General features: G+C 45.3%; 1 protein-coding gene across 6 annotated transcripts in view; it reads left to right on the forward strand.

Moving 5' to 3' along the window:
- Nucleotides 1–25,715, forward strand: part of RGS6 (regulator of G protein signaling 6) — a 641,289-nt gene that overhangs the window by 583,543 nt on the left and 32,031 nt on the right. For all 6 annotated transcript variants that reach the window (XM_054529656.2, XM_054529657.2, XM_054529659.2 and 3 more), the window contains 2 exon segments: nt 4,077–4,202; nt 12,348–12,534. In XM_054529656.2, the coding sequence (XP_054385631.2) occupies nt 4,077–4,202; nt 12,348–12,534 (313 nt within the window).

Genomic DNA, 25,715 nt, shown 5'->3' on the forward strand with positions numbered 1-25,715 from the left:
ACACTTCACCCACATCACTATACACATTTCTAAATTGATTTCATTTTAGTGCTGAACACTTGCCATGTGAAAAGTCCTATGCTCAATACAAAGACACATGAGATGTGGTCCCTGACCTGAAAGAGCTAAAAAAAAAATAGCTGGAAAGACAATGACATAAACTCTTGAAAACCCAAATGCTGACATAAAACTCTACTAGAGAATATGTCTCAAGGAAATATCGCTACACAATGGATGTAAAGAGGCTGTGCTTCTGTGGATTGTTTGCTTGAATTTGGCTGAGGGACAGTTATTGTACCACTCACCTGGAGATGGATGTTGAAAGATATTTTAATTTGCAGAATTATTTTGTAACCACAAGAGACCATTCAGTGGCAGCAACATGTTCAAGTCTTTTCTTAAACCTTAAAGTGGATGATATTGGGAATACTCAAGTGATACAGAAGAGATATGTATCGGGAAGTTGTATCTAGGAAGCTTTTAATAGAACAGACTCCCAATGGTGAAATCGCACTAGGAAAACAAGGAAAAAATGTGGATCATCCAGTTGTAGAAATACAATTGTGAATAATGGATAGTTGAGGGAAGCCAAGTATACATGGTTACATTGTATCATCTAAAACTTCATGTCTTTCCCAGAACCTCAGAATCTGACTTATTTGGAAATAGAGTTGTTGCAGATGCAGTTAGTTAAGATGAGGTCATACTTGAATAGGGTGGGCCCCTAATCCAATATGACTGATGACTTTATAGGAAGAGAAAGCAGGCTGGGCGCAGTGGCTCACGCTTGTAATCCCAGCACTTTGGGAGGCCGAGGCGGGTGGATCACAAGGTCAGGAGATCGAGACCATCCTGGCTAACACGGTGAAACCGTCTCTACTAAAAAAAAAAAAAAAAATTAGCTGGGTGTGGTGGCGGGTGCCTGTAGTCCCAGCTACTCGGGAGGCTGAGGCAGGAGAATGGCGTGAACCCAGGAGGCGGAGCCTGCAGTGAGCCGAGATTGCCCCACTGCACTCCTGCCTGGGCAACAGAGTGAAACTCCATGTCAAACAAAAAGAGAAGAGAAAGCAGAGACACAGACACATACAGAGCAAGCACCACGTGGAGACACAGAAACACAGGAAGAGAGTGCAGTGATGCATCTGCAAGCTGAAGAATGCCAATATCAGAAGTTAAGGAAAAGTCATGGAACCAGTTCTCCCCTAAAGCCGTCCAATAGAGCATGGCCCCATCAACACCTTGATTTTGGACTTCTAGGCTCCAGAACTGTAAGAGAATAAATTTCTGCTGTTTTAAGGCACCCAGTTTGTTAGTCCTTTGTTATGGCAATCCTAAGAAACTAATACACCAGGGTGTCCTGTCTCTCTAGATCCACTTATTTCTGCTGAACTGTAACCTTGCAATTTTCCAGATACCCCAACTTCTGTCCTAAGCGTCCCTCTGATTCTACATCTACAGCGACACCCCAAGATTTCTGGCCCACTCCAAAAATTGCCCTTCTCCCACTCTTGCCACCACCAAGGAATCTGGTGGAATGAATGTGGACTCACCACTTGGGTACCAGAAAAGTGGGACTCACCACTTGGGTACTCACCACTTGGGTACCACCACCACTTGGGTGACACTGGTGGTGGGTGTGCATCCATGAGGCAGTCACTACAAAGTCTGAGTGAATTTCTACAGCTGCTACTATGGGCACAGCCCTCAGTCGAGGTACAGCTGCCACTAGTACTACCATCCCTGGAGAACCCTGAATCCTCCTCTGGTAAAGAGTAAATGGTTGGGTCCATCCTTGGTCATAGCATGACCTTGGCAGAAAGAGACAACGTCCTGCAGTCTCTGGGGCTTAAATTTAATGCCAGCCTCAACCGCAGGGGAATTCTTCCACAAACAGTATTTTTGGTTCCCTTGAAAGTTATTGAGTTTGATTAGGTCTGTGGCTTGCGTTTGAGAGAATCCAGGATTTGTCTTCATGTCTTATTGTGAAAGGCCTAGCCTGGTGCTTTGGAAGAGATGTTTCATGGAATCTCCCATTGTTTGACCTGATGGGGTTAGTCTACCACAATGACCCTATTGGACTATGCCTGGAAATGCAGAGTTGCAAGCCAGAGGCTCCCTGACCCCCAAGCTCATGATCTATTGGTCATCATCATTGTAATTAGAAGATACTGCTGTTGCTGATTATGTGTGTTGCTGCAGAAGTAGCTGGGTTTGGATGGGGTATGTCTAGAGCTGCATACCAATATAGTAGCCACTAGCCACATGTAGCTGTTTAAAGTTAAATTTGAATTATTTAAAATTAAATGAAATTTAAAATTCAGTTCGTCAGTCACACTAGCCAGTTTTCAACTGCCCAGTAGTCACATGGGGCTAGTGGCTGCCCTATTGGAGAGCACGGTTATGGAATATTTTCATCATCGCAGGAAATTATACTGGACAGTGCCAGTCTACAGTTATTTGCTTTCCCAAGCTTTCCCCACACACAAGCTCTCTCTTTTTTTTTTTTTTTTTTTTTTTTTACTAAGTGTAATTTTCCAAGTATTGAGAATATGTCAGCTCCATAATAAGAGGAAACATGATTTAATCTCTTACTGTCTGTTGGAAATAAGAAAATATATGCATCTATTTTTTAAAAGAGGAAAAATGAGTATTGCTAGACCAATGTTTCCCAATTTGTAATGTGGACATTAATCACCTAGGGTTCTTGTTGAACTGTAGGTTCTGACTTAGCAGGTGCAGGTGGGGCCTATGGTTCTTCTGGTTCATAGACCACACCTTGAATAGGGAAGAGTTGTAGCATGTGACTTGTGAGTTAGGACCTTATCGCTGTTTAAAGGGCCAAGGAAATAAATACAGCAAGTGAACTTTAAATGGAAAGACAGAAGCTGAAGGAAATACTCTTATCGCCCAACACCAGAAGAATTAGACCAATGCCCATTCTTTAGTCTGAATGTGAGACAGCATAGCAAAGATGAGCTATGCAGCATGGCAGAATTAAGAACTGGGGACGGGTGCAGTGGCTCACACCTGTAATCCTAGCACTTTGGGAGGCTGAGGCGGGTGGATCACAAGGTCAGGAGATTGAGACCATCCTGGCTAACATGGTGAAACCCTGTCTCTACTAAAAATACAAAAAAATTAGCCAGGCGTGGTGGTACGCACCTGTAGTCCCCGCTACTCGGGAGGCTGAGGCAGGAGAATTGCTTGAACCCGGGGGGCAGAGGTTGCAGTGAGCCATAATCACGCCACTGCACTCCAGCCTGGGCAACAGTGTAAGACTCCATTTCAAGAAAAAGAAAAAAAAAGAACTGGATGCCCTCTGGAGCCTTGCTGTCTAGATTTAATTCTTGACTTCATTACTTCCTAGCTGTGTATTCTTAGGCAAACTACCATGAGACCTCACTTTCCCTATCTGGAAAATGGGAATCATACTAGTACATTTTTCACAGAGTAGTTGTGAGGACTCAGTGAGTTAACCGATGTAAAATGCTTGAGAAAGTGTCCAGCACACGGTAAGCACTGTACATGGTTGTTAAATCAATAAATGCATGTAACATTCTGCTGCTAACAAGACCATATGCTTTACTCTGGATGTGTCAATACATTTCTGACCAGTTGTACATCACTTAGCTTGAAACAGGACCCTAATTTCTCCCCTGAGGATTGAGGAAGGGGTGGGAGGTGGAGGATAATGTGTTTTGATGAAAGATTGGGTCCATGAAGCATCCTGGGTTATAGTACTAGTGAAAAAATTAGAGTCAAAAGTTGAGTCCATAATTGATAGGAATGGTCCGGGGAGCTTAATCAATGGCATGGTAGACAGCAGCCATTTGAAGGCCATGCCAGCGACCATCACTTAACATGCCTCCTTAAAGAAACTGTTCGTCATTGGTTACTGTTGGTGTACCAAAATCTGCATTTGGAATTTGTGCAGCTTTTGTAGAATCTGCCCCTTAAATATGAGATGTTTCCCTTTGGTGAGTGACTGCAAAACAGATTTGAGTCACTGAAGAGAATATGACACAAGCTTTTCTCTGGTATTGATCTTCTTTAAACCTTCTTCCTTCACCCCAAAGCAAAGAGCCCAGCCAACAGCGAGTAAAAAGATGGGGCTTCTCTTTCGATGAGATATTGAAGGACCAGGTGGGGCGGGACCAGTTTCTACGATTCCTGGAGTCCGAATTCAGTTCAGAAAACCTCAGGTAAATCTCTCAAAGTTTGAGCTGTGTGCAGAATGTGTGTGAAGAAATTTGCATAATCGGTCTCTCCATCTCTCTTTCTCAATGAAACATTATCAGGGTTCAAATTCAAATGCCAGCTAATCTGGCTGAGGTTGAAATGGAGAAGAACAAATTAAAATATGCAACTCTATCACCACCATCATAGCACCTACTAACATCAGCATGTTTCAGTTCAAGTCTATATGACCTTTGTGCAACTAATTGGAAATAAGTCTTCAATAATAATTAGTCAAACGGATTTGACAACATCATTCATTAAGTACAGCCATAGAACCAGGGAGCTTCAGAGTGGAGAGGCATCTCAGAGGCTCTCTCTTCAAAACTTCCCAGTCTGGGGTCCTGAATATCTGAGAAGCTAAACGGAAGAGGGAGGAGTCAGTGGGCTCATTTCAGACTTTCAAAGGGCAAAGTAAATATCACTCAGTAACTGGTGATGTAACTGTAGCAGCTACGTAACAGTAGCAGCTAATAAAAACATGCTTTTTTCTTTTAGAACGACTTCTGTCACCTCCAAATAGTGGTTACTCTGATCATCTGATGCCAGTGAGAACACCTGATTGTTCCTATTGGTCTATAACTAATACTTGATGAGGGAAATGTATTAATAATTACTGTTTAATAGGAGAAAAAAATAAGATATTCAAAACCTCGGGTCCAATATGAGAGGAAGAAAAGGGGGTGAATTGAAAGGAAAAGTCTCCTTGGTTATGAAAAATTTGGGAACTTATTTATTTAGACTTTTATGATATTAGATGAAGAATCAGAAATCTGCAGAAAATGTGACTAATCTGAGACTTATCTAGTGATCTTAGCAAACTGGTGACTTTTTAATGGGTAAGATGGAATCGCTCCCTTTCTTTTTTCTTTGTACCAGGTTCTGGTTTATATAGTAGAGTAACACACATCTTCCAGTGCTGTTTTCTTTAAAGATGTCTTAATAATGTTTAAATATTATATTACTTTAAAAACTCAGAGCATGTATTGCGGGCAAAGGACTGCCCCTCCAAAGTTAATGTGCAACATCCATGCACTTATTTGAAGTTGAGACCATCAGTCCCATATGTCAATCAAGTGATATTTATGCTATACCTGTGCTGTATCAAGCCCTGTGAGAGTCTGCTGAGAGACGCAAGTCAAGATGTGTGATCTTTGCCTGTAACAACCTTGTAGGTCCTTGAGGAAAAAAACACAAGAAGTGATTAAATCACTGAATGTCTATAAATGAGTGTAAACTCTAAGAACCATTTTGAAAGCATTTAAAGGAGAAGAATCAAAGCTGAAGTAGTTAATTCATAAGCTGGACTTTGAAGAATACACAGGATAATAGTAGACAAAGAAGAAGGAGAGAGAATATTCCAAGCTGGAGGACCAAATGAGGAAAGGGGTGGCTGTGGTACTCTCCCACTCCATAAGGTCCTGGGAGGACACATACGTGCCAACTGGCTGTATGGAGCATGCTGTTCTAGGCATCCACGTGTCTGTTATAAACCAGACAAGGTTGAGTATCTTAGTTTGGGTTATTATACAAGAGGCTTTCCTTGTGCTGAAGCATGATTCCAAACACATCTCAGAGCTTCACTTCAATGCCTAATGAAGTATTTGTAAGAGAAGGCTTGACTTCTAATACTCTTCACTAGGGTGGTGCTCAGACTAGCCTCACAGTGTAGGAAGGAAGGCTCTCTGTGGCCAGCTTGATGGACCCAGGTGGCCTCTCTGTGTAGCCAGCTCAGTCCCAGTTTCCACCCCCTCCATGGTCCCTATGAGCCACCCCTGGGAGTCCTTCTCATCTTCCCTTCTTACCTGTTCCCCTTGGGTCTCCAAGATGGAGTGGTATAGAGGCCCCCTTTACCTAACTACCTCTAAGCCCATAAGTAGCCTCAGGACCCTCTGCTGCCTGCACTCTTGCAGAGAGCTTGAAGAATGACCCAGAGTTTGGTCATTGTGAGGGCCCCAGGAGCATCCACTGGCTCAACTGCCACCTTGCCTGGTCAGAGCATTCATTCTAGAAAGTCCTGAGTGTAGCCAGAACCACATATCAGTTCAGACTAGTTTCACAAATTATGCATCACACTTAAAGCCCAGAGTGCACCAAGGAGTGTGTCCCTGGCAGGTGTTCAGTACATCTTCCTGCCATCACCTCCTGCGCCTCTGCCAGCTCCTTTCCCCATGCCAGGAGGGCTACATTTAATCTTGGGTGAAAGCATGCGTGTGAGCATGTGTTCATGTGCCAGAGCCTAAGCCACACCCCCAGCATGCAGAAATCCAGACTTCAGAGGGTCACCCCTGCTCCATGACAGGAAAGGGAGTAAGGAAAATAGGATAGCAGGGAGGAAAAAGATAGCCAAGAGCCTCTAAAATCCTCTCTGGATGCCCAAATTCCATTTTTATGATATTCAGCATAACTGGATACATGGTAGGTGAGAGAGAAGCTCAGTTGTAAATCACATAACTGTAGGTCTCTTCAATCACCCATCACAGGGCAGCTTTCTCCCCACTCCATTGTGTTCATTCCTTCAGCTGCAGATATCAGCTTAGCACCAACCGTGGCACAGGGCTGGCGGATTCAGAGCTGACTGAGTAAATATCAGGGTGGCCAGGCATGGCTGTACAGATGCACCTCCACTGTGGCTCATGCCATGGAGGCCCCTGGGAGTTGTGCAATATGGCACAATTTGAGGATCCTGCCAACCTGTCATGTTGGCCATGCTGGAGTCGTCCCTTTTCCACAGGATTGGTGAGGGGCCCAGGCCACTGGCATTGGAGCATGGCAGGAAAAAGCCTGACCAGAACTCACCTGGGTAAATTACAAAGTGCTTCTCCACTTCCTCTGTCCTCCTGTGCTCCCTCTCATCTCTCCAGGGAAAGGGATGCTTGGATCATAACATTCTTGCACAACCCACGGGGTGCCAGTTAAGTAGCCAAGCGACTGAATTTGTATCAGAGCTTCAGAATGCGGAATGAAGAAGCCCCATAGTGTCACCCTGGATCCTTTAAGGAGCGATTTCTATGATGATGTAATAGAAGTTGACATCCCCTTTGATCAGTGTCTTCTGGGTGGGTCTGTGAGATGAGGGTGGGGGCATCATCTCTGTGGACTGGGTGGGGTATGACCAGCAGCACATTTTGCTGAAGCTGTGAGCTCTCTGTGGCAGGGTCTACCTCTTTTTCTCCTTTTCTGACCCACCTGAACTGGGTGCAGGCTCCCTTTGCACTGAGTGGACCCACAGATAGCTGTTTGTTGAGTGCCTTGGGAATGCACATGGCTTCTGTCCACAAGGCAGGGGCCTCACAGCTCTGATGCAGGGAGCTCTGCTCAGTTTCTTGGCCTCATCCTTCTTCCTGCTTTGTGCATTTTCCCAGAATAATGACAGTCACTCCTTCCCATCTTTGCTCCCTCTCCCACAGCTCTCCTACACAAATCTTTGTCCTCCCTGGCTTGACACCCTCTGCTGCACAGCTGAGAATGAGTTAAAAATCAAAACCCACAACAAAGAGTGTCCCCCGTACATTTTTTATGAGCTGTAACATCTCCTGAGAGAAGGTAGTTGTTCTTCTAACCTGCAGATTGATGATCCAAGTTCCACACAGTGTCGGCTGAAGGAAGAAGCAATTAAAAGAGAACACAGTGGGGTGCCAGGTCCTTCTCGAGAGCTCTTGTCTCTGGCAGTTGCCCTGAGTCCTAGGAAGACCTCAGAAGGTTCACTAGGCCCAGCGGGATCCACCGCTTACCAAACCCATGATTAATAGGAATAGAGGTGACTCCCACGACACCACAACCATCTGCAGTGTTTCAGTCACTGCCCAGTGAACAGAACTCAGCTTCAGTGGTGCTGGGGATGGTTACTAACGTAGGCACCCCGGAATTTCAGCCCCACTGGGAACTAAACCAAGTTTAAGCCCTGCTTCGTACGTCTCCAGTTGACCAGCAGAGGGCATAAAAACACTTTCTTCTCTCCTGGAGTTTGCTTTTTCTCTGGGAACGAACCAAACGCTGTATTTTCTAACCCATGAAAATTCTAGTTTATGAAAAGATATGTAAACTGGTGACTGAGGGGCTGCCCAGGCCTCCTGGTAGGATGGAGAATGATCAAGGCCCAAATGGTTTGTCTTACCCAGCCAGCCTTGAGAAAATCCTCTTCCTTGAAAGCCTCTAGGGAGAAAGGAGGCTCCCGCTGGGGCAGCCCCTGGATGGTCCTCCAGCCCTGTTCTCCACTGCTTCACCCTAGTGGTATCTGAGCCCAGACTGCCTCGCTCCAAAAGCTAGTTTCCGCGCCAGCATTTCTAAGTCACGAACATAGATCAAATGCCCGCACAGGGGCTGCCTCCCCACTGCAGCTATGACAATTGGCAGAGACCAGGGGCGGGGCAGGACAGGTGGTCTCCCAGATATTAGTCCTTGTGGCCTGCCAGTCACAACGGCCCTTCTGCTGCAAGCCATGGAGGCTTAGTGCAGGATGGATGGATTTGATGCCGCTGCTGGCATTTCACTCCCTGCCGCTGCCCTCGCGGAGGAGCGGTACCTGCAGGTTTTTTTTTTATAAGAGCAGAAGCTTCCAAAGCCTCAGTGGGCTTCCCATGGGCAGCAGATGTGCAGAGAGGAGCTGCTGTGGCTCTCTGCAGCGGAGAGTGTGGCCTGGGCAGCCTGGGCTCTGAGTTCCCAGCTCAGGCCTGTGGGGCTCGAAGATGGCCAACACTAACCAAAGCCTTTTTTGAATTTCAAATTGACACAAAGCTTCCTCAAAACCAGTGATGGTAAACACATACGGGATGTCAGGATGCTGTTGTGACAGCAGTTTTACTGTTGCCTGAGAGAGACAAGGCAGGTCAATTCCAAGGCAGACAGAAGGCCAGGGAGAGTCCCCAGTGTGTGCAGGGAGAGAAAACTGCTGTCTAGGGAATGTTACCCCATACCGTCCCCGTCTCCCTTCTTGCCCTTTCCCCCTCCTTCCCTCCCTTTCTTCCCCCTCCCCTTCCTCTTCTTCCAGCATGCTTGTTGTTTTCACTTGTACTTAAAAAAATTCTTGGTTTTATGTGACAAAGAAAACCTTTTCATTTTTACATAAAAGTTTATTAAATTTGGTTCTGCGGCCTGGTGCAATGGCTCACCCTGTCATCCCAGCACTTTGGGAGGCCAAGGCAGACAGATCACTTGAGGCCAGGAGTTTAAGACCAGCCTGGCCAACATGGTGAAACCCCATCTCTGCTAAAAATGCAAAAATTAGCTGAGCATGGTGACATGCCCCTGTAATTCCAGCTACTCAGGAGGCTGAGGCAGGAGAATAGCTTGAACCTGAGAGGCAGAGGTTGCAGTGAGCCAAGATGGGGCCACTGCACTCCAGTTTGGGTGACAGATCATGACCCTGTCTCAAAAAAAAAAAAATGATTATGAAATTTGTATTTGTGTTTCCATCAGCTCCGGGTCATCTCTGTATCCAGCTGAGTGATGTACATTTTCACGTGGCCCCCAAATCATCCTGCAAAGAGGACCCTGAGCCCTCAGGAACCGCAGGGAGGCTGCAGAGCTCCCAGGGTCCTCAGGGCCTTCCCAGAGGGGCTCAGCAGCTCCTCCTCAGTGCTGACAGAGGTGACAGAAGGTGCCCTCCCATGTGGCATTGATTGGGGGGCAGGAAATCACCCAGGTGTCATCCATTTGTGTGAGAAGTTGCAGGGGCCCAGGGGGCATGGGAAGACGCTGACCCAGAAGGTTGCTTCCAGCCAGAGATTCAGCCCAGGCGGCCTCCCTGTGTGAACCTGGTTCTCCTGTCTGCCCAGCATGGGGCTGAGGAAGCCTCACTGACTTCGTCTCTGGACACTTGACCCCTTCTGGTCCTTGGAAAAACCAACACTGGCTTCTTCCTTTAGAGCCAGGTTCCCCGCATCTTTCACCTACTGGTCAGACGTTGCCTTCCAGGCAGAGAAAGCCTTGTAGGTACTCTCGCCAGCAGATGGCCATTTTTGCTTGCAAGGCTCCTGGCCACTTCCTTCTTTTCACAGCAGACCTGAGAGAGTGGACAGAGAGTCCTACGGAACCTAGGGCAGGCCTGGGAGATGGAGGAGACCCGTGCCCCAGCTCAAGAGTCAAGGGCCCACCTGAACAATGAGGCAGGGGAACAGCTCCTTTCAAGCCCTTCCTTCCCCACCCTCTCTGGACTCTGGATAAAGGAACATGACTGCTTTCCTCTCACCCAGAAGCCAGGAGGACCTGAGCACCCAGGACTTGTGGCTGTCAGAGAGCTGCGGAAGGGCAGGGGACGCCAGATAGCAGCAGCAAGAGCTGGGTGGCAGCATCTGCCCAGGCCACCTGCGGAGAGAGGGCTGGAATCCGAGGGATCACACTGGGCCAGCATTGAGCCTGTGGCCACCACACTGACCCCTCCTCAGTTCCCCCTCACAGGACCTGAAAGCATTTCTCAGTTAAGTCTGGATAGGAAGTTTTCCAGAGCCATGCCACATATCCCTCCATCCACTTGATGCCCATTTTACAGATGAAGAGAGAGGCACCCAGAAATGTACACCAAGGCAAGATATGGTATAGACAGGATGAGAGCAGAGCTAGCTTCCTGATCTGATGGAAGTCATGAAGCCTTCCCTGCCTTATGCTTGGCTCTGCAGGGTCACTGAGGGGTCCCTTTAAGGAGATCATCAGAATCCTAAATGGCAAAAAATGGCAAATCAGGGGAAGAGTTGGAGCCCGGCATTTGGGGACGGACGGACGGACACACGCACACACACACACACACACACACACACACACACACACACGCGCGCGACACACACACACCCGCCTTGCGTTGCATTACTCCAGTCTGCCACTGAGTGGCACCTTTGGGCCATGCACTTGGCTCCAAAGACATTTCTCTGAACAGCAACAGAAAAACATGTTTAACCCTAAAAAAAAAAAAAAAAAAAAAACCAAGTACATCTTACTTTGGATGAAATTTGATGACAGATTGAATGCACTGTCTGCACTTTCCACCATGTCATGGTTCAGCCTCGCTTGTCCCTCCCTTTCTGTTGACTAGACTACCTGTGATTCCCGCTCCTATGGGAACCAGCACAGGACCTACACTTTTATTCACTGATGGGTGAGCTGGCCTGTCCATTCATAGGGCAAAGGATATGACACCCAGACCTGGATCCTGCTGCAAGGCTGCCTTGGGAACCATCCTTAAGACCCGGTAGCTGTTGTCCAAGCTTTGGCTCTGGCTGCTGCTGCTCTCAGCAGAAAAGAGCTCACTGCTCCCATGTGGATGCTGAGGGATTAAACAGAGGCAAATACGGAAGTGAGCAGATTTTTCTCTCTTGCTCTCTGCAGAAGGAGAACCATTCTGCAGAGAAGTTTTCAATGTATGCCTCTTCAGCATTGTTCCAGATGCGCCCATCTTCACTCTGAAACCCATGTATTGAGCACCTACTATTTGCCAAGCACCATGCTGAGCACTGATGTGAATTGGCTCAGTTTCTCCATCTATAATAGGAATGGCTGGTTCATTCTTACACAGATAGTCTTTATGATTCCAGGACCCTGCTTGTTTCTGGGATCTTTCTCCATTTTGATGCCATCAATTGATCCCAACTAGATTTGACAAAGGGATTCACACTGTCTGCATGGTAGCATGTATGTAGCACTGGGATTCTCAACCAGGAATGAGTTCATCTCCCAGGGGACATTGGGCAATGTTTGGAAACATTTTTAGTTGTCATAACTTGGGAAGGGGGGTTGCTATTGGCATCTAGTGGGTAGAGGCCAAGGTTGCTGCTAAACATCCTACATTTCACAGAATAGCCTCAACAATAAAGAATTATCCAGCCTGAAATGGCAATGGTGCGAGGTTGAGAAACCTTCATGTAGAAGGAGAGAAATCTCGTTTTGATAACGAGAAGCACATTGATCTCTTAATATGCAATTCTTTTCTGTTCTGCACAATAGGAACACCTTTGATGTTTTCACAATCTCCATTGTCTTTGCAGCCCATGTAGTGGCATCAGAGCAGGCTGAGAGATGCAGCAGAATGGGTTTCATGGGACATCAGCTCTGGGGCCATCTCCGGCAACATCCTGATGCTGAGCCCCCTGGAAATGACTGTGTTTCTGCTCCCACTTCAGGTTCTGGCTGGCTGTCCAAGATCTTAAGAAACAACCCCTACAGGATGTTGCCAAGAGGGTAGAAGAAATCTGGCAAGAGTTTCTGGCTCCAGGGGCTCCAAGTGCAATCAACCTGGATTCTCACAGCTATGAGATAACCAGTCAAAATGTCAAAGATGGAGGGAGATATACATTTGAAGATGCCCAGGTTTGCTTATCTACTCAAGTGGTTGTCATAAGGTGTTCATTTGTCCCCTTCCTTGCCTGACCTATTAACACAAGTTCAAGGCATTGTGGGTAGTTAAAATTTCAGATTTGGTTATTTTTAAGTTCATCAGTGGAAACCATTTCAGATAGGTGCACAGCAAAATCCCAGGATTGTTTTCCTAGATGAGTTATGTATTACATAGAAACCAAAATGTGCAGTTATATGCTTTATTTGTTCCAGGAAAGCCTCAAAGTGTTTTACAAAATCTGAAGCCTTGCAATAAGTCAGTGATAGAATCTGGAAACCAGAACACAGCGTGGGGAAGTGGGTGTAGTGAGTTAGCAGGGCCATGAGTCAAACCCACATCTGTCTACCTCTGAAGCCCACACTGATAACCACCTCTCTACACTGCTTCCACAGTGATCTCCAGCTCTGCAGTGAATATTTTTTAAGCACATCTATATTCCAGGCTCTGCGCTATGTGATAAGATACCACAAAGAACAGGCAAAACCCCTGTTCTCACCGAGGTTAAATGGGAGACAGACAAGTAAATGGGCAACTTCAACAGTGTGAAAAGTGCCCCAAATGGGTGAACCCTAGGTTAAAGCAAGCCTGCAGGAGGGACTCCCAACCCTGTAGGACACAATTAAGATGCTCACAGATGCTAGTGATGCTGGCTAAAGAAACAGGAACCACCCTAACCAGCAGACTAAATTTTGATGGCTGGGAGGTGCCATTTCTAAAAATAAGCGTTGGGTTGGTTTCTTACTTCCTGGCCCTTAATTTCTATTTCCTGTCACCATCCCACACCCAGTGACAGGGCTTAAGATTTTGCTTATCTCCTTGACCCCCCTTACTTCTCTCACCTCTGGGGCCCCCGGTAGAGAATTTGGGTAGTTTGCCCTCTTGCAGACATTATTATCTGATTTAGGAAACTCAGTGTAGCTGCACCAATGCAAATAATGGCATGAGAACACAGTGTCCCATATCATTCGGAATTGCCTTGTCATTTGCTCAGAACTTCAAGATGGAAACACCTACCAACCTCAACACCATAACTATCTTCTTCTCTCCCCCTGGTCACGAGCTCCATCGAATGCCTGTGCCAATCACGAAATCATGACTCCTTCATATACCCCTTGCAGCTTCAAAGCAGAATGTTTGAGTCATGAGAGCTCTTTGCTGAGATATTTTTGCTTATGTGTATGTACGTATGCTTTCAAGCACCATATTGACATGGCCAGAGAGGAGAGTGACAGGGAAGTTCCGTGGGGGTTCCCTGCATGAATGAGCTGAAGCTCAAACTCCAATATTTATGAAACACAAGAAAAGGGATACTGGTCAGAACCTTGATGCATCTAGCACAGTATTAACACTCCAAGCATGACATCAGGAGGGATTTATTTTAATTTTTTATTATGAAAACTTTTAAACACTTGGAAAAGTGGAAACAGCAAAACAGCAAACCTTTATAGGCCCTCATCCAGCCTCAAAAATCATCAGTACACATCTGATCTTGCTTTATCTCTAGCCCCACCTACTTTTTCACCTGCCACCAGGTTACTCTAAAACAAATCCAAGATGTTGCATCATTTCATCCGTAAACTTAGATATGTATCTCTAAAAAAAAAGATCCTTTTAACATTGCCACAATATCCTTTATCTCCCTCCCCTCCTCACATCCCCTTGCAATTTATTTGATAAAGGATTTAGATCCTTTGTTCTGTAAAGAGTTCCAAGCTCTGGATTTTTCTGATTGCAGCCCTGTGGTGCTATTTAGCATGTTCTTCTATCATCTCTCTTTCCTATAAATTAGTTTTTTAAGATATTTAATCAGATTTAGGTTTGATTTTTATGGACAAAACTACTTCATGGATTGTGTGGTGCTCTCCTATCAGAAGACACATGTCTAGCCACCTCTCTTTTTGCCCTTTTTGCAGATATTGATGTCTATCGCTTATATCTATTAGTTAATTAGAGGTTACAAAACAACGATGTACTAATTTTATTCTTTCTTCACTTATTAGCTGGAGTACTTTCATAAAGAGAAACTTCCCTCCACCACTATGGTATTAACTAGCAGTACAATTCACGTAAGAAAAGCAGGATAAATGTTTGATTCTCTCCCTTCATTTGCCAGTTTTCAAAATGAGTGGTTTACTGTTATCTTCCTATGGTAAACATTAGGGTCTATTGTTTTGATTTTACTATCTTTGTAAACTCATGAATTTAAACATATATGCTATGTTTTAATCCATTTTGCTGATTATTTTTACTGATGCTTGGATTGGGCCGTCTCTGGCCAGTTGGCTCTTTCTGACACAGCCCTAGTGATCTTTGGTGTCATCCAAATAGCAAGGAAGCTAAGATATTCCAGTCTTTGCCCTTACCCAGAATAAGCCATTTCTCCAAGGATCCCTGATTCCTCTTAGTGGGAAATGGTATTTAGAGACTAAAATCTAGGCACTTAAGACTGTTTCATTGTTCCTGGATTGTTTATCGTTTCTAGCCCTTTTCAGTCGACAGAAAAGGGCTATGCTGAGAATCCTGACTTTTCTCTATGCTGAGAATCCTGACTTTCAAGGGCACTGGATGATAGCATAATTACTCATTTGCTTTATACTACACAGAGCAGCCTCTAAACCACAACGCTAAAAATACAGCAACAGTGTGATTATCGCCTGGTTCTTTAATTGTTGCATAGTATTCCATTGTGTGGAGGCACCATGGTTGAGTCAACCAGTCCTCTCTTCTTGGACATTTATGTTGTTTCTACTTCAAGAAAGGTTTGATGGAAGAAGTGGGGAAGTCAGCCTAACGAAGGTTACATATTGACAAGTATCTCAATATCCAACCTCCATTAGTACAGTGCTCTACCATTTTCCAGGTACTTCTAAATACATTCTATCTCATTTCCACAGCAATCTAGACTAGACATGAGGATGTCTTAAGCATCCCCATCGTCTTCATTATCTGCTAGGATTAGTCTCCCATGAATTCAAATAAAACACTCTTCCTAAGCCAATCCCTATTTTCAGCCCAATTTCCTATTGCTTCTGAAGTGTATTCCACCATAAATACACAAAGTGTTCTTTTCTAGCAGAGTGACCTTGGACAAGTTGCTTACATTCCCTGAGTCTTCCTTTCCTCATCTGTAGAACAGGGATACAATGGAGCCTACGCCTAGGGGTGAAATGGGGACCAGGTGAAAGGAAGCATGTCAACCACTAATGGTGTCTGGCCCGCAGTAAGACAGAGTAAATACTACCATCTTGTTTTTCTAATGTCACTAATATTCTCTTTGTAAGCTGTTATGTTTAATGTATTTGGTGAAAATTTTTAAATAATTTCATGTAACCTTAGCACCCAGAGATAACCCCTATTTTGGTGTATTTTCTTCCTTGATTTATGTGCGTAGCTACGTGTAAGGTCTGCTCAGGCTGCTACCACAATATAGCACACACTGGGTGGCTTAAACTACAGAAATTTATTTATCACAGTTCTCGAGACTGAGTAATCCAAAATTAAGGTGTCAGCAGATTTGGGTGCTGGTGAGGGCTCTCTTCCTGGCTTGCAGGTGGCCACCTTCTTGCTGTGTCCTTATAACTCTGGTCTCTCTTCCTCTTCTTATAAGAACACTAATCCCAACATAAGGGCCTCTCTCATACCTCATTTGAACCTTATTACCTCTCAAAAGACCCACCTCCAAGTACTACCACACTGAGGATCCGGGCTTCAACAATATGAAATTTAGGGAGACACAACATTCATTCCACAACAGGGCAATTTTGCAAATAGCATGATCCTGTAACCTGCCTTTTACCTAAAACAGGGGTCAGTTAAAAAACTAAACTTTTCCTAAAAAGAGCCAGATAGCAGACATTGCAGGCTTTGTGATCATGTGGTCTGTGTCACAACTATTCGAATCTACATACAAAAGCAGCTACAGTGCAACAACATGGCAATGTAAATGACGTAAATGAGGACCTATGGCTGTGTTTATTTATGAACAGTGAAATCCAATTTCATATAATTTTTCACAAAATACAATTCTTTTAGTTTTTTTCAGCCACTTAAAAACATAAAAACTGTTCTTCGCTCATGGGATGTAAAGATCTAGATCACAGGTCTGTATCTGTAGATTTGAATCACAGGCTGTAGTTTGTGACCCTGTTTGTGCTAAATAAAATTTAGCACATGTCATGAAAATTATTGAAATGCTTCAAGAAATCCAGAAAGCTACAGGATAGAGGATTGGGCATAAAGGATCTTCAGTTTTTGGGGGGAGAGTAAGTTAGAGGAGACTTTGTTTTGGTGCAGCCATGGCAACACAGAAATCTGAATTGTGAATGTTTCTATATGAGGATTGAGTGTTGCGGAGCAGAGGTCAGCAGGTGCCAAGAGACTCACACTGCCTTACCTTCCTGGACAGCACTGGCTGCCTGCCCCAGCAAAGTAGGTGCAGTTCAGAAGTTCCCAGGTATAAAAAGGAGGTTAAAATCCTTAGCAGCCCATGACCAGCCAGGACTTGCACTCGGATGTCCTCGCTTGCTGGCCAAGATTCTGCTCAGACCACACTGTCCCTGGATTGTTAGTGCTGAGGGCTTGGTGGTCGCACTGAGACCTGGAGAAGTTCTAGTCCCTAGAGAAAGGCCAAGAGTTTAGGAGTTCCTTCTAGAATTTTACATTTAAGTTCTTTAAACTTTCCCTTCTCAGTTTACCTCTCTGTTAAATGGGGATGTTAACACCTCAGCCCATGGGGCTCAGGGGCTCTGGGCGGCTTCCTCGGCTGGTCATGATGGTTCTCATAAACCCCCTGCGGTGGTCATATGCTTTAACATTAGTGCTCAGTAGCCTGAGTGAAAGTACAGCCAGATATATGGATTCACTGGAAGCAGGGACTGGGGGTGGGGTGCAGCCTCTCTCCAGTGAGTTTTGTTTCTTATTTGACCACATGCATTGTTAGAGCCAAGTTAATTGCCTGTATTTGCTTCCTGTGGAAATATTTCACAAGACACCCTGTCATCGTGGGCCCAGCATTTGTACTTGTGTTTTGCTGATCCATTTAGCTTTTTTGAAAATTTGGGCCAAGACCAAATCTTCCATAAAGGTCTGTGGGCTGTGACCATAGCCTTCAGCTGTTTGCTGTGTTCCAATTTCATAGACTTAGCCTTGTGAGGGGAGAAAAAAATATGGGCCATGATTATTTTTTTTTAAGGACTCAGTTCTTTATGCTATGGATTGAATTCTCTGTTCCCAACCACGGGGCCTCAAAGGACCTGCATTGTCACCTACTTGCTATGTGGTCTGAGGCAAGGGCCTTGACCTTTTGTGCCTTAGTTTCCTCATCTGGGTGATGGGGGTGATGTCTTCTCTACAGCCCGCTAGGGATTTTAGAGAAATCAGATGAGCTAATAGCCCTGAAAAATCTTTGAAAAAGTTAAAAGTGCTATATATTTGTAAGTGTGAACTCACAAAAATTAATGACTTTAGTACTCTCTGGGGTCTCGTAATTTCAAGCTGGATCCAAAAGAAATTCTCTCAAAATATCTGCCCTTAGATGGGAAAAAATGCCAGAAAAGGATATAAGAACCAAATTTTCAGGTCCTGGAGTGCATCCTACGGAATTTGAGTTTCTCATCCTGAAGACAGTAGCAAAGCATTGCAGGCGCTTACCTGGAAGACGGTGAGTCCCATGGTGATGGGCATAGTAGGCTGGAGCCAAGAGAGAGTTCTGAATCCTGGGGCATGTCATATAAAGCTCTGCTGGCAGTTGTTGGTGGAGAGAATTAAACCACAGGAAGTATTAAGAACCTTCAGCTTCCTTGTAGGGCATTTGCCTCTTTCCAAAGCCTTCACAGGCTCTAGAAGAGATAGAAATCAGCTGCCAGCACAGTGGCTGCTTAGCTTCCATTTTAAAAGTCTCAGAGTACCAAGGATGTTCCAAGGACTATCTCCCTGGATCCATTCAATCATTTGTCCATCTGCCCATCCACCCATGTCATGAACATCCATTCTCCCATTCAAGTTGGGAGACCTTGACCTGTGCGACATAATATTCTGTGCAGAGGGAAATAACATGGGAAATAGGAGGCCCAGATGGCTTTTTGCCATCAGGCAGAGCTGATCTAAAAGCACATCATTCTTTACAAACAAAACAAACCAGACCTAAGAAAGCACTTCATTAGATAGGATTGGATTGGAAATCTGTCCTTTAAGTGGACTGATAGTGGAATAGGACAAGCCAGCCCAGCCCCATTGGCTTTGATCCTTGCAGTTCCCCACCTCACCTTCCTACTTGTCCCAGCCCTACTGCTTTCCTGACCTGTGGTACCTGCTAAGATGCCCCACCCTGCCCTGTACCTGGAGTGTCTGGGCCTTCCAGACCTCTGGATTTGAAAGTTCTTTCATGGGAGCAGAAATTTGGTCTTCTTTACCTTTTATAAGTTCCTGCATCACAAAGGTAATGCTGAATGCTGAATGTCAGCTAAATGCTGACAATTCATTCCAGAATTATAACATTTTCAGCTGTGCCTATCAAAGAAGCGGGGGACAATTTGTCCCTTAGCTTTCAACTTTGGAGAGACAACCTTGGGGAGTACACCTAGTAGGTAGTCAAGAAAGGCAGGTGAAATTAAATTCCTACAATGTGTCAATTCAGCAAAACTTGGAATACCCACTAAGTGTCAGATGTTCTAGGCGCTGTGAATATACAAATGCGTAGGGGGGTTCCCTTCCTTAAGCGGCCCTGGGTCTGACTTACCACAGCTCTGCGTGGCCTTGATGAAATCACAAAAGGATCAAAGAGCATGCTCAAGGCCAGAATGAGGTCTGCGTGATAAAAGAGCTGAGAAAGATACCGTCAAGTCCACACCCGCCATGAGCAGACAAGAAGCCTCTAGCAAAACGTTTATATTATTACTAAGTGTAGATGTTTAAATGCAACTTGATTAAGGAATGCAGTTTCTACCATTTGCTTTGTTTAAAAGCCAAAGCCCAGTAGAGTGTGATTTTAGGTTTGCCCAGATTATTCAGAAGTAGAAGTCTTCCCAGCTGTTCATCTTCGCTCCAGTGGTGGAGGTGGCGGCATTGTGTGCCAGTATCACAAGACCACACCAAGTTTCCTGGTATTAATCCTCTATTGGAAGGCATTTCCTGGTAGACTCTCATGCCAGACATATTTTAATAAGGAATTCTGTGACACTGCTTGCTCTGGGGGTTGCTCATTTTGTCCTGTGGGTGGTTTTATTTTTGGGAGATGAACAGCAGAGGGAGGGATGCATTTTGCAGAGATAAATCAGTCATTTGTGATCCAGTTCTGTTTATTACCGCACAGACTAGTAGTTCCTGACAGCTACTGAGAGAAGACGTCAAAGAGTTCAATTCCAAAATTTCTTGGTTGCTACTTCTAAGCATAGATTCCTTACACCAAAACCCCATGCCCTCCTTGAGAAGGAAAAGGAAAACACTTTTCTTTTTTTCTTTTTTTGGAGAAGGAATGTTGCTCTGTCGCCCAGGCTGGTGTGTGGTGGCACAGTCTCGGCTCACTGCAAGCTCCGCCTCCTGGGTTCGCACCATTCTCTTGCCTCAGCCTCCTGAGTAGCTGGGACTACAGGCGCCCGCCACCACGCCCAGCTAATTTTTTGTATTTTTTAGTAGAGACGGGGTTTCACCATATTAGCCAGGATGGTCTCGATCTCCTGACCTCATGATCCGCCCGCCTTGGCCTCCCAGAGTGCTGGGATTACAGGCATGAGCTACTGCGCTCGGCCAGGAAAACACTTTTCTAAGTTAATATCCCTGGTATTTGGGTAGGTGAAAGACAGTATGCAAAGCTGTCTTTGAAGCTACCCTTATCTAAGAATAGGGATTGAACAGCATGAAAATACTGTGCCCTTTGGCCGGTTAAATTAAATCTGTTTTTATAGATGCTTTGCAGAGTAAAGGCAAAGGATCATTTACTCTCACATCCTCTTATGACCTGGAATGATGCCGTATGTGGAAACACGGGGCTCCCATGTCCTACTTAGGAGGCTAAGGAAATCCAAAGGGGGCACTTCCCATTTTAGATCCACATGATCCCAGGTTGTTCATCCAAAGGTACATCCAGAAAGAGCAACAGCTTCCTATCTTTCACTATGTGGATGTCCGTATTGTTGCGGTATCTTTTCTGTTGCCTCTTCTATGTTTGTTAAGCAGATACTGATTTGTGAACCACTTCAAGTCCTCACCACTGTGCTGTCCTGCAAGAACAGTGCTGAAGAAAAGCTCATTTTCCCTAGACTTCAGCTAACCATGCCTAAGGTCTGAGGACCTTTGGTCAAACGTATTCAAGTCTCTTGAAAGGTGAGACTGGAGGATACAGACTTATGACTTCCTAAGGGCCCATCAGCCCTCAACGCTTTACCAGGCTGGGACCTTGTTTCCAAAGATGTTCATAGCTCCCTTCAAGTATAGATGGCAAGTTGTGCATGGACTGCCTGTTAAGTGAGAAACCAGAGCTTGGGCCATCCCTGGTGTCTTGGCCATTACCATTGCTAACAGCAGTGATAGTGAATGGTACCCAAAAGGGAATTGTAAGCAGTGGCCACACCTTCTACTAGGATGACTCAGATTTAGGACTCAAGAGGAGGCTCCTAACTTTCCTGCAACCACACATGGAGGGATTTTGTCTCAGCCAACCAGTACTGACTCCCCTTGGGACCCAAGTGAAGGACAATGAAAAGCAGCACATCAATGTGAGAAGAGCATGAGCTTTGGGGTCACACAGCTCTGGGTTCAAATCCTGGCTCCATACTTATCTTGGGTAAGCCACTTGACCTGTTAGAGTTTCAGTATCCTCATTTTTAAAATGGGGGTGTTTAAACCTAAGCACTACTTCAGAGCAAACATCACCAACAACTAAAATAGTACAGCTAGACTCTGCTCCCAAATCCTCTTTGCTTCTTTCTCCAGAATCTCTCTCATCCCATAAATCATCCCTTGCAAGGACAGTCACAGCATGAAATTATTATTGCCACTTGACATGTATAATCATTTTTGTAGTGCTTCCACTTCTACTTCCACATTTAATTGTGTGATTGACAGGACTAGAAAGGACTAGAAAGGTGAGCTTTTGGCTCCCAGTCCAGTTCCTTCTCCATCCCCCCACACAGCAACACCACATCCTGTCCACACAGCCTCATTTTCCTTCAAGAGACTACATGGGACCCAAAAGCTCCCAAAGTCTGGATGTGATTCTAGGCAGCTTAGGTATGGAGGACAGAGATGAGGCACACACACCTGCAAAAAGAAAAATAGGATACTTGAAAATCACAAGAAGAGCTCTTGGCCGCTGTGCAATGCTCCAGCCGAGTGGTTCTCCACTCCAGGAGGACGTTCTGAAGCTGGGAAATGAGATCTGTGCTGTCTTAGGAGCCCACAGCACAGGGGAGGACATAAGGGTCTTCTTGAGGAGTTTAGCTGCATGCTTGTGGCCCAGGGCCCCAGTCATTTGTCTGATTACCTTCCCCACCTCTTGAGAGAGTCACTGTGTTTTGTCTAAAAAGAAAGGAGATTTCCAAATGAGGACTCTCTCAGCAAAATATTGATTTTCAGCAGGTGTGGTTTTGAGACAGTTTGTACTGCATGCTCTCTCCAGCTCTCACTGTGCCTCAGACTCTATTGATTCTACTTGGTTTTGATCCTGCCTTAGCATTCCAGGCAAGCAGAGCTCTCCTAGCCCAAGAAGAGAAAACGAAGGTGGAGTGGCTCATCGGGGTAACATCCCTGCACTACAGCCATCAACCACTCCAGGGATATGATGCCTCCCACTGCTGAGGACTCTGGCTAAGACACTGGTGTGATTTAGAGCCCTAGAGCATTGGTTTATCATCATATAGAGAACCACCCTCATCTTCTTTGGAGGAGGTGCCTCTCCACTGCATCCCAAGGTGGGAGTGACCTCTGGTAGTTCTGCTTGTTCATAGTCAACTCAGTCATCTCTGTTGTAGAAAGAGAAAGAGAGAGAGGGCAAGAAAGAGAGGGAGGGAGAGAGGAAGGAAGTGGGAAAGGAGGGAAGAAGATAAGGCAAGACAAAATAAGACAGATAAAGCAAGAAAGAGAGAGAGCACGCGGGCGAGGAAGCCAGCACACTTTTTCTCCATCCCCTTAGGAATTTACTCTCAGCAGGCGCTTGGCTTGGCTGGTTTTGCCAGTGACTCCCTTGCACTTTGCAGATTCTGAATATACATTTCCCTTAAGACTGGTTGTCTGCAGAATAGGGGAAACAAACCAGCACCCCCATAAATCAGCAGAGGTCACTGCCAAGAGCTTTGTACACTTGCTGTCCCTGGCAGTGATAAACTCATTGCATTTGGGAAATGGCCAAAGACCCTGAGTCCAATCTTAATTCTCATTCCCAGAAAAATCTCAGTTTTCTGTTCACCCACCCCCGTTTTACTGTCTTTGTGTTTCCTAGACAAAGCTGGCAAGGAAGAAAGAACACAGTTCCATAACTGGATCATCAAAGGCTGCATTTCGTTGCTTGGGGGAGGAGTTGCAGGGTAGGAAAGAGTCACAGATTCCTAGGCTGTGGAAAAGAGAGGCCCAGGCCAGAGGGAGGCTAAAGCCATGGGGTCTGCATGGGGTGTGAGAGATCCGCAGAGGTTCTCAGATTCTGTTTTTCTCAGACCCGTGCCTTGGATCTGCTATTATTGCTGTGGTCGGTTGTTCCCTTGAAGGGTGGTTCAGGCTGTTATAATGGTGGTCAAGGGCTAGCAATGGGATTGGTGTGGTGAGACCACCTCACGGGACTCATGCTCCAGTAGGTTGTGTTCTTATCCTCTTATCTTTCTCCCCATACCATCCTCACCTTGGTATCTGGCTTTGGAGTTGGCCATATGACATGGAGAAGATGAGAATGGTGTCCAAACTGCTCCTCTGACCCACATGGGCCTCCTGAGAATGGACCACCTCTCGCTGCTGCCCTTTCCTCCTTGCCCCTTGATTGTCTTTCTCCTCTGATTGATCAGACTGTGAAGCTGCAAGACCAGACCCTCCCTCCCTGCAATCCCACAGAATTAGGAGACATATTTCTGTCTCTCTACACAGATCTTTCCACTTTGATGAGAACCTTTCTGGTTGAGAGACCACCATTCCCCACTTGTAGCAGGATAGGTCATCCCCAGGTACACACATTGATACTCTGTGCCTGTACTTCATCTCTGCAGCCCTTAGCTGAATTAGCTAAATGCATCTCTGTGCAAAGTCTATCTTGCCTAGTTGGAGCTAAGCTTTATGACATTAGAGACCTATTTGTCTTATTCAGGCTGTTATCTCAGTGTCTGACACAGTGCCCTGGCACCTAGTAAATGCTCAATAACTATTTGCTGAATATTATTTTGATTCAGTGTTTAGACATCTGCTTTATCCTGCTCTATTTTGATTGACAAGTTCTTTCTCTTCATGAACCAGGCTTTTCCTTCCTAAAATGAGTCTATAAGAATTAGCTGGATCAGAGGGGAATTTGGTGCTGAGCCAGAAGAGCTGGCTAGGGGAGATTTCCTCACTTCTCATGGGGCAGCAGAGGGGTATTGTGAGATATTGAGAAGTCAGAACAAGAAGCAGGGAACTGTTGCTTTGGAGAAGGGTCTGGAGAGGGTCCAGGCACTATGATAGGCTTTTCCAGATGACTCAGGAGCCACCTGGCTCTGTCAGCCAGAAAGAAGTGGTGCCTGACACAAGGAGACAGTGTGTCATTTTTACTCTGGACTAACATTTGTACCTAAGCTTTAAATGTTAAAATAATTTGGCCGGGTGTGGTGGCTCATGGCTGTAATCCCGGCACTTTGGGAGGCCTAGGCGGGTGAATCACTTGAGGCCAGGGGTTTCAGACCAGCCTGGCCAACATGGTGAAACACCGTCTCTGCTAAAAAATATATAAAAATTAGCCAGGCATGGTGGTGCGTGCTTGTAATCCCAGCTACTTGGGAGGCTGAGGCAGGAGGATTGCTTGAACCCATGAGGTGGAGGTTGCAGTGAGCCAAGATCACACCACTGCACTCCAGCCTGGGCAACAGAGCAAAGACTCCATCTCAAAAAGAAAATGTTAGAACAATTTAAAGAGACAACAAATGAAAGCAAAGACCAATGATATCCCTCAGCCTGGGCTCTAAGACCATTAGGGATGGCTGAGCCAAGATATTCATGCTCCTCTGAGCTGAGTGTAATCATTCGCCTTCTGTGCAGAGAGCAAGAATTTGATGCAGTCATAAACCCAAACAAGTATGGAGCCAGTAAACTTGCTGAACATTAAATTCCAACTGGCATTTCAGTGAACATGTATATTCGACTAACATCTGACCCTGTGCTAGACACTATGCATCTGTAAAAGATAAACACATACTGTTCCTCAAGGCACTTAAACAAGAGTGAGCTGGATTTTTGTCTGAAATTTTCAGAAAAACACTTAGTGAAGTACGTTCACACTAAGTTTGTTAAATCAGAATATGTCTGGACTATCCAAGTAGTCTCAGAACCAGGCCACTATTTGAGGCTGGGCGCGGTGGCTCACGCCTATAATCTCAGCACTTTGGGAGGCTGAAACAGGTGGATCACTTGAGGCCAGGAGTTCGAGACCAGCCTGGCCAACATGGGGAAACCCCGTATCCACTAAAAATACAAAAATCAGCTGGGTGTGGTGGTGCATGCCTGTAGTCCCAGCTACTCATGAGGCTGAGGCACAAGAATCACTTGAACCCGGGAGGCAGAAGTTGCAGTGAACTGAGGTCACACCACTGCACTGCAGCCTGAGTGACAGAGCGAGACTTTATCTCAAAAAAAAAAAAAAAAAAAAAAAAAAACCAAGTCAGTATTTAATTTCATTTGAGTCCAATGAGTTTATTCCCATTAGTGGGGTAACTCCCCTGCTTTTGTAAATATGAGGGTATCTCAGGAAGAATAAGTCCCAAAAACAAGATTCTTTGGGTTCCAACCAAAGATGAAATCAAGAGGGCCTCACATGTGACCAAGACATTTTCTGCTTTCTGCTTTCTCTTTCTTTTTGTTTATTTTTTAAATTGAGATGTAAAAGTTGTATGTATTTATGGTATACAGCATGCAATTTTGATATATGTATACATTGTGGAATGGATAAATCAAGCCACTTAACATATGCATGGCCTCACACACTTATTGTTTA

This window comes from Pongo abelii, chromosome 15 (genome assembly GCF_028885655.2).
Source record: "Pongo abelii isolate AG06213 chromosome 15, NHGRI_mPonAbe1-v2.0_pri, whole genome shotgun sequence".
Taxonomy (NCBI): domain Eukaryota; kingdom Metazoa; phylum Chordata; class Mammalia; order Primates; family Hominidae; genus Pongo; species Pongo abelii.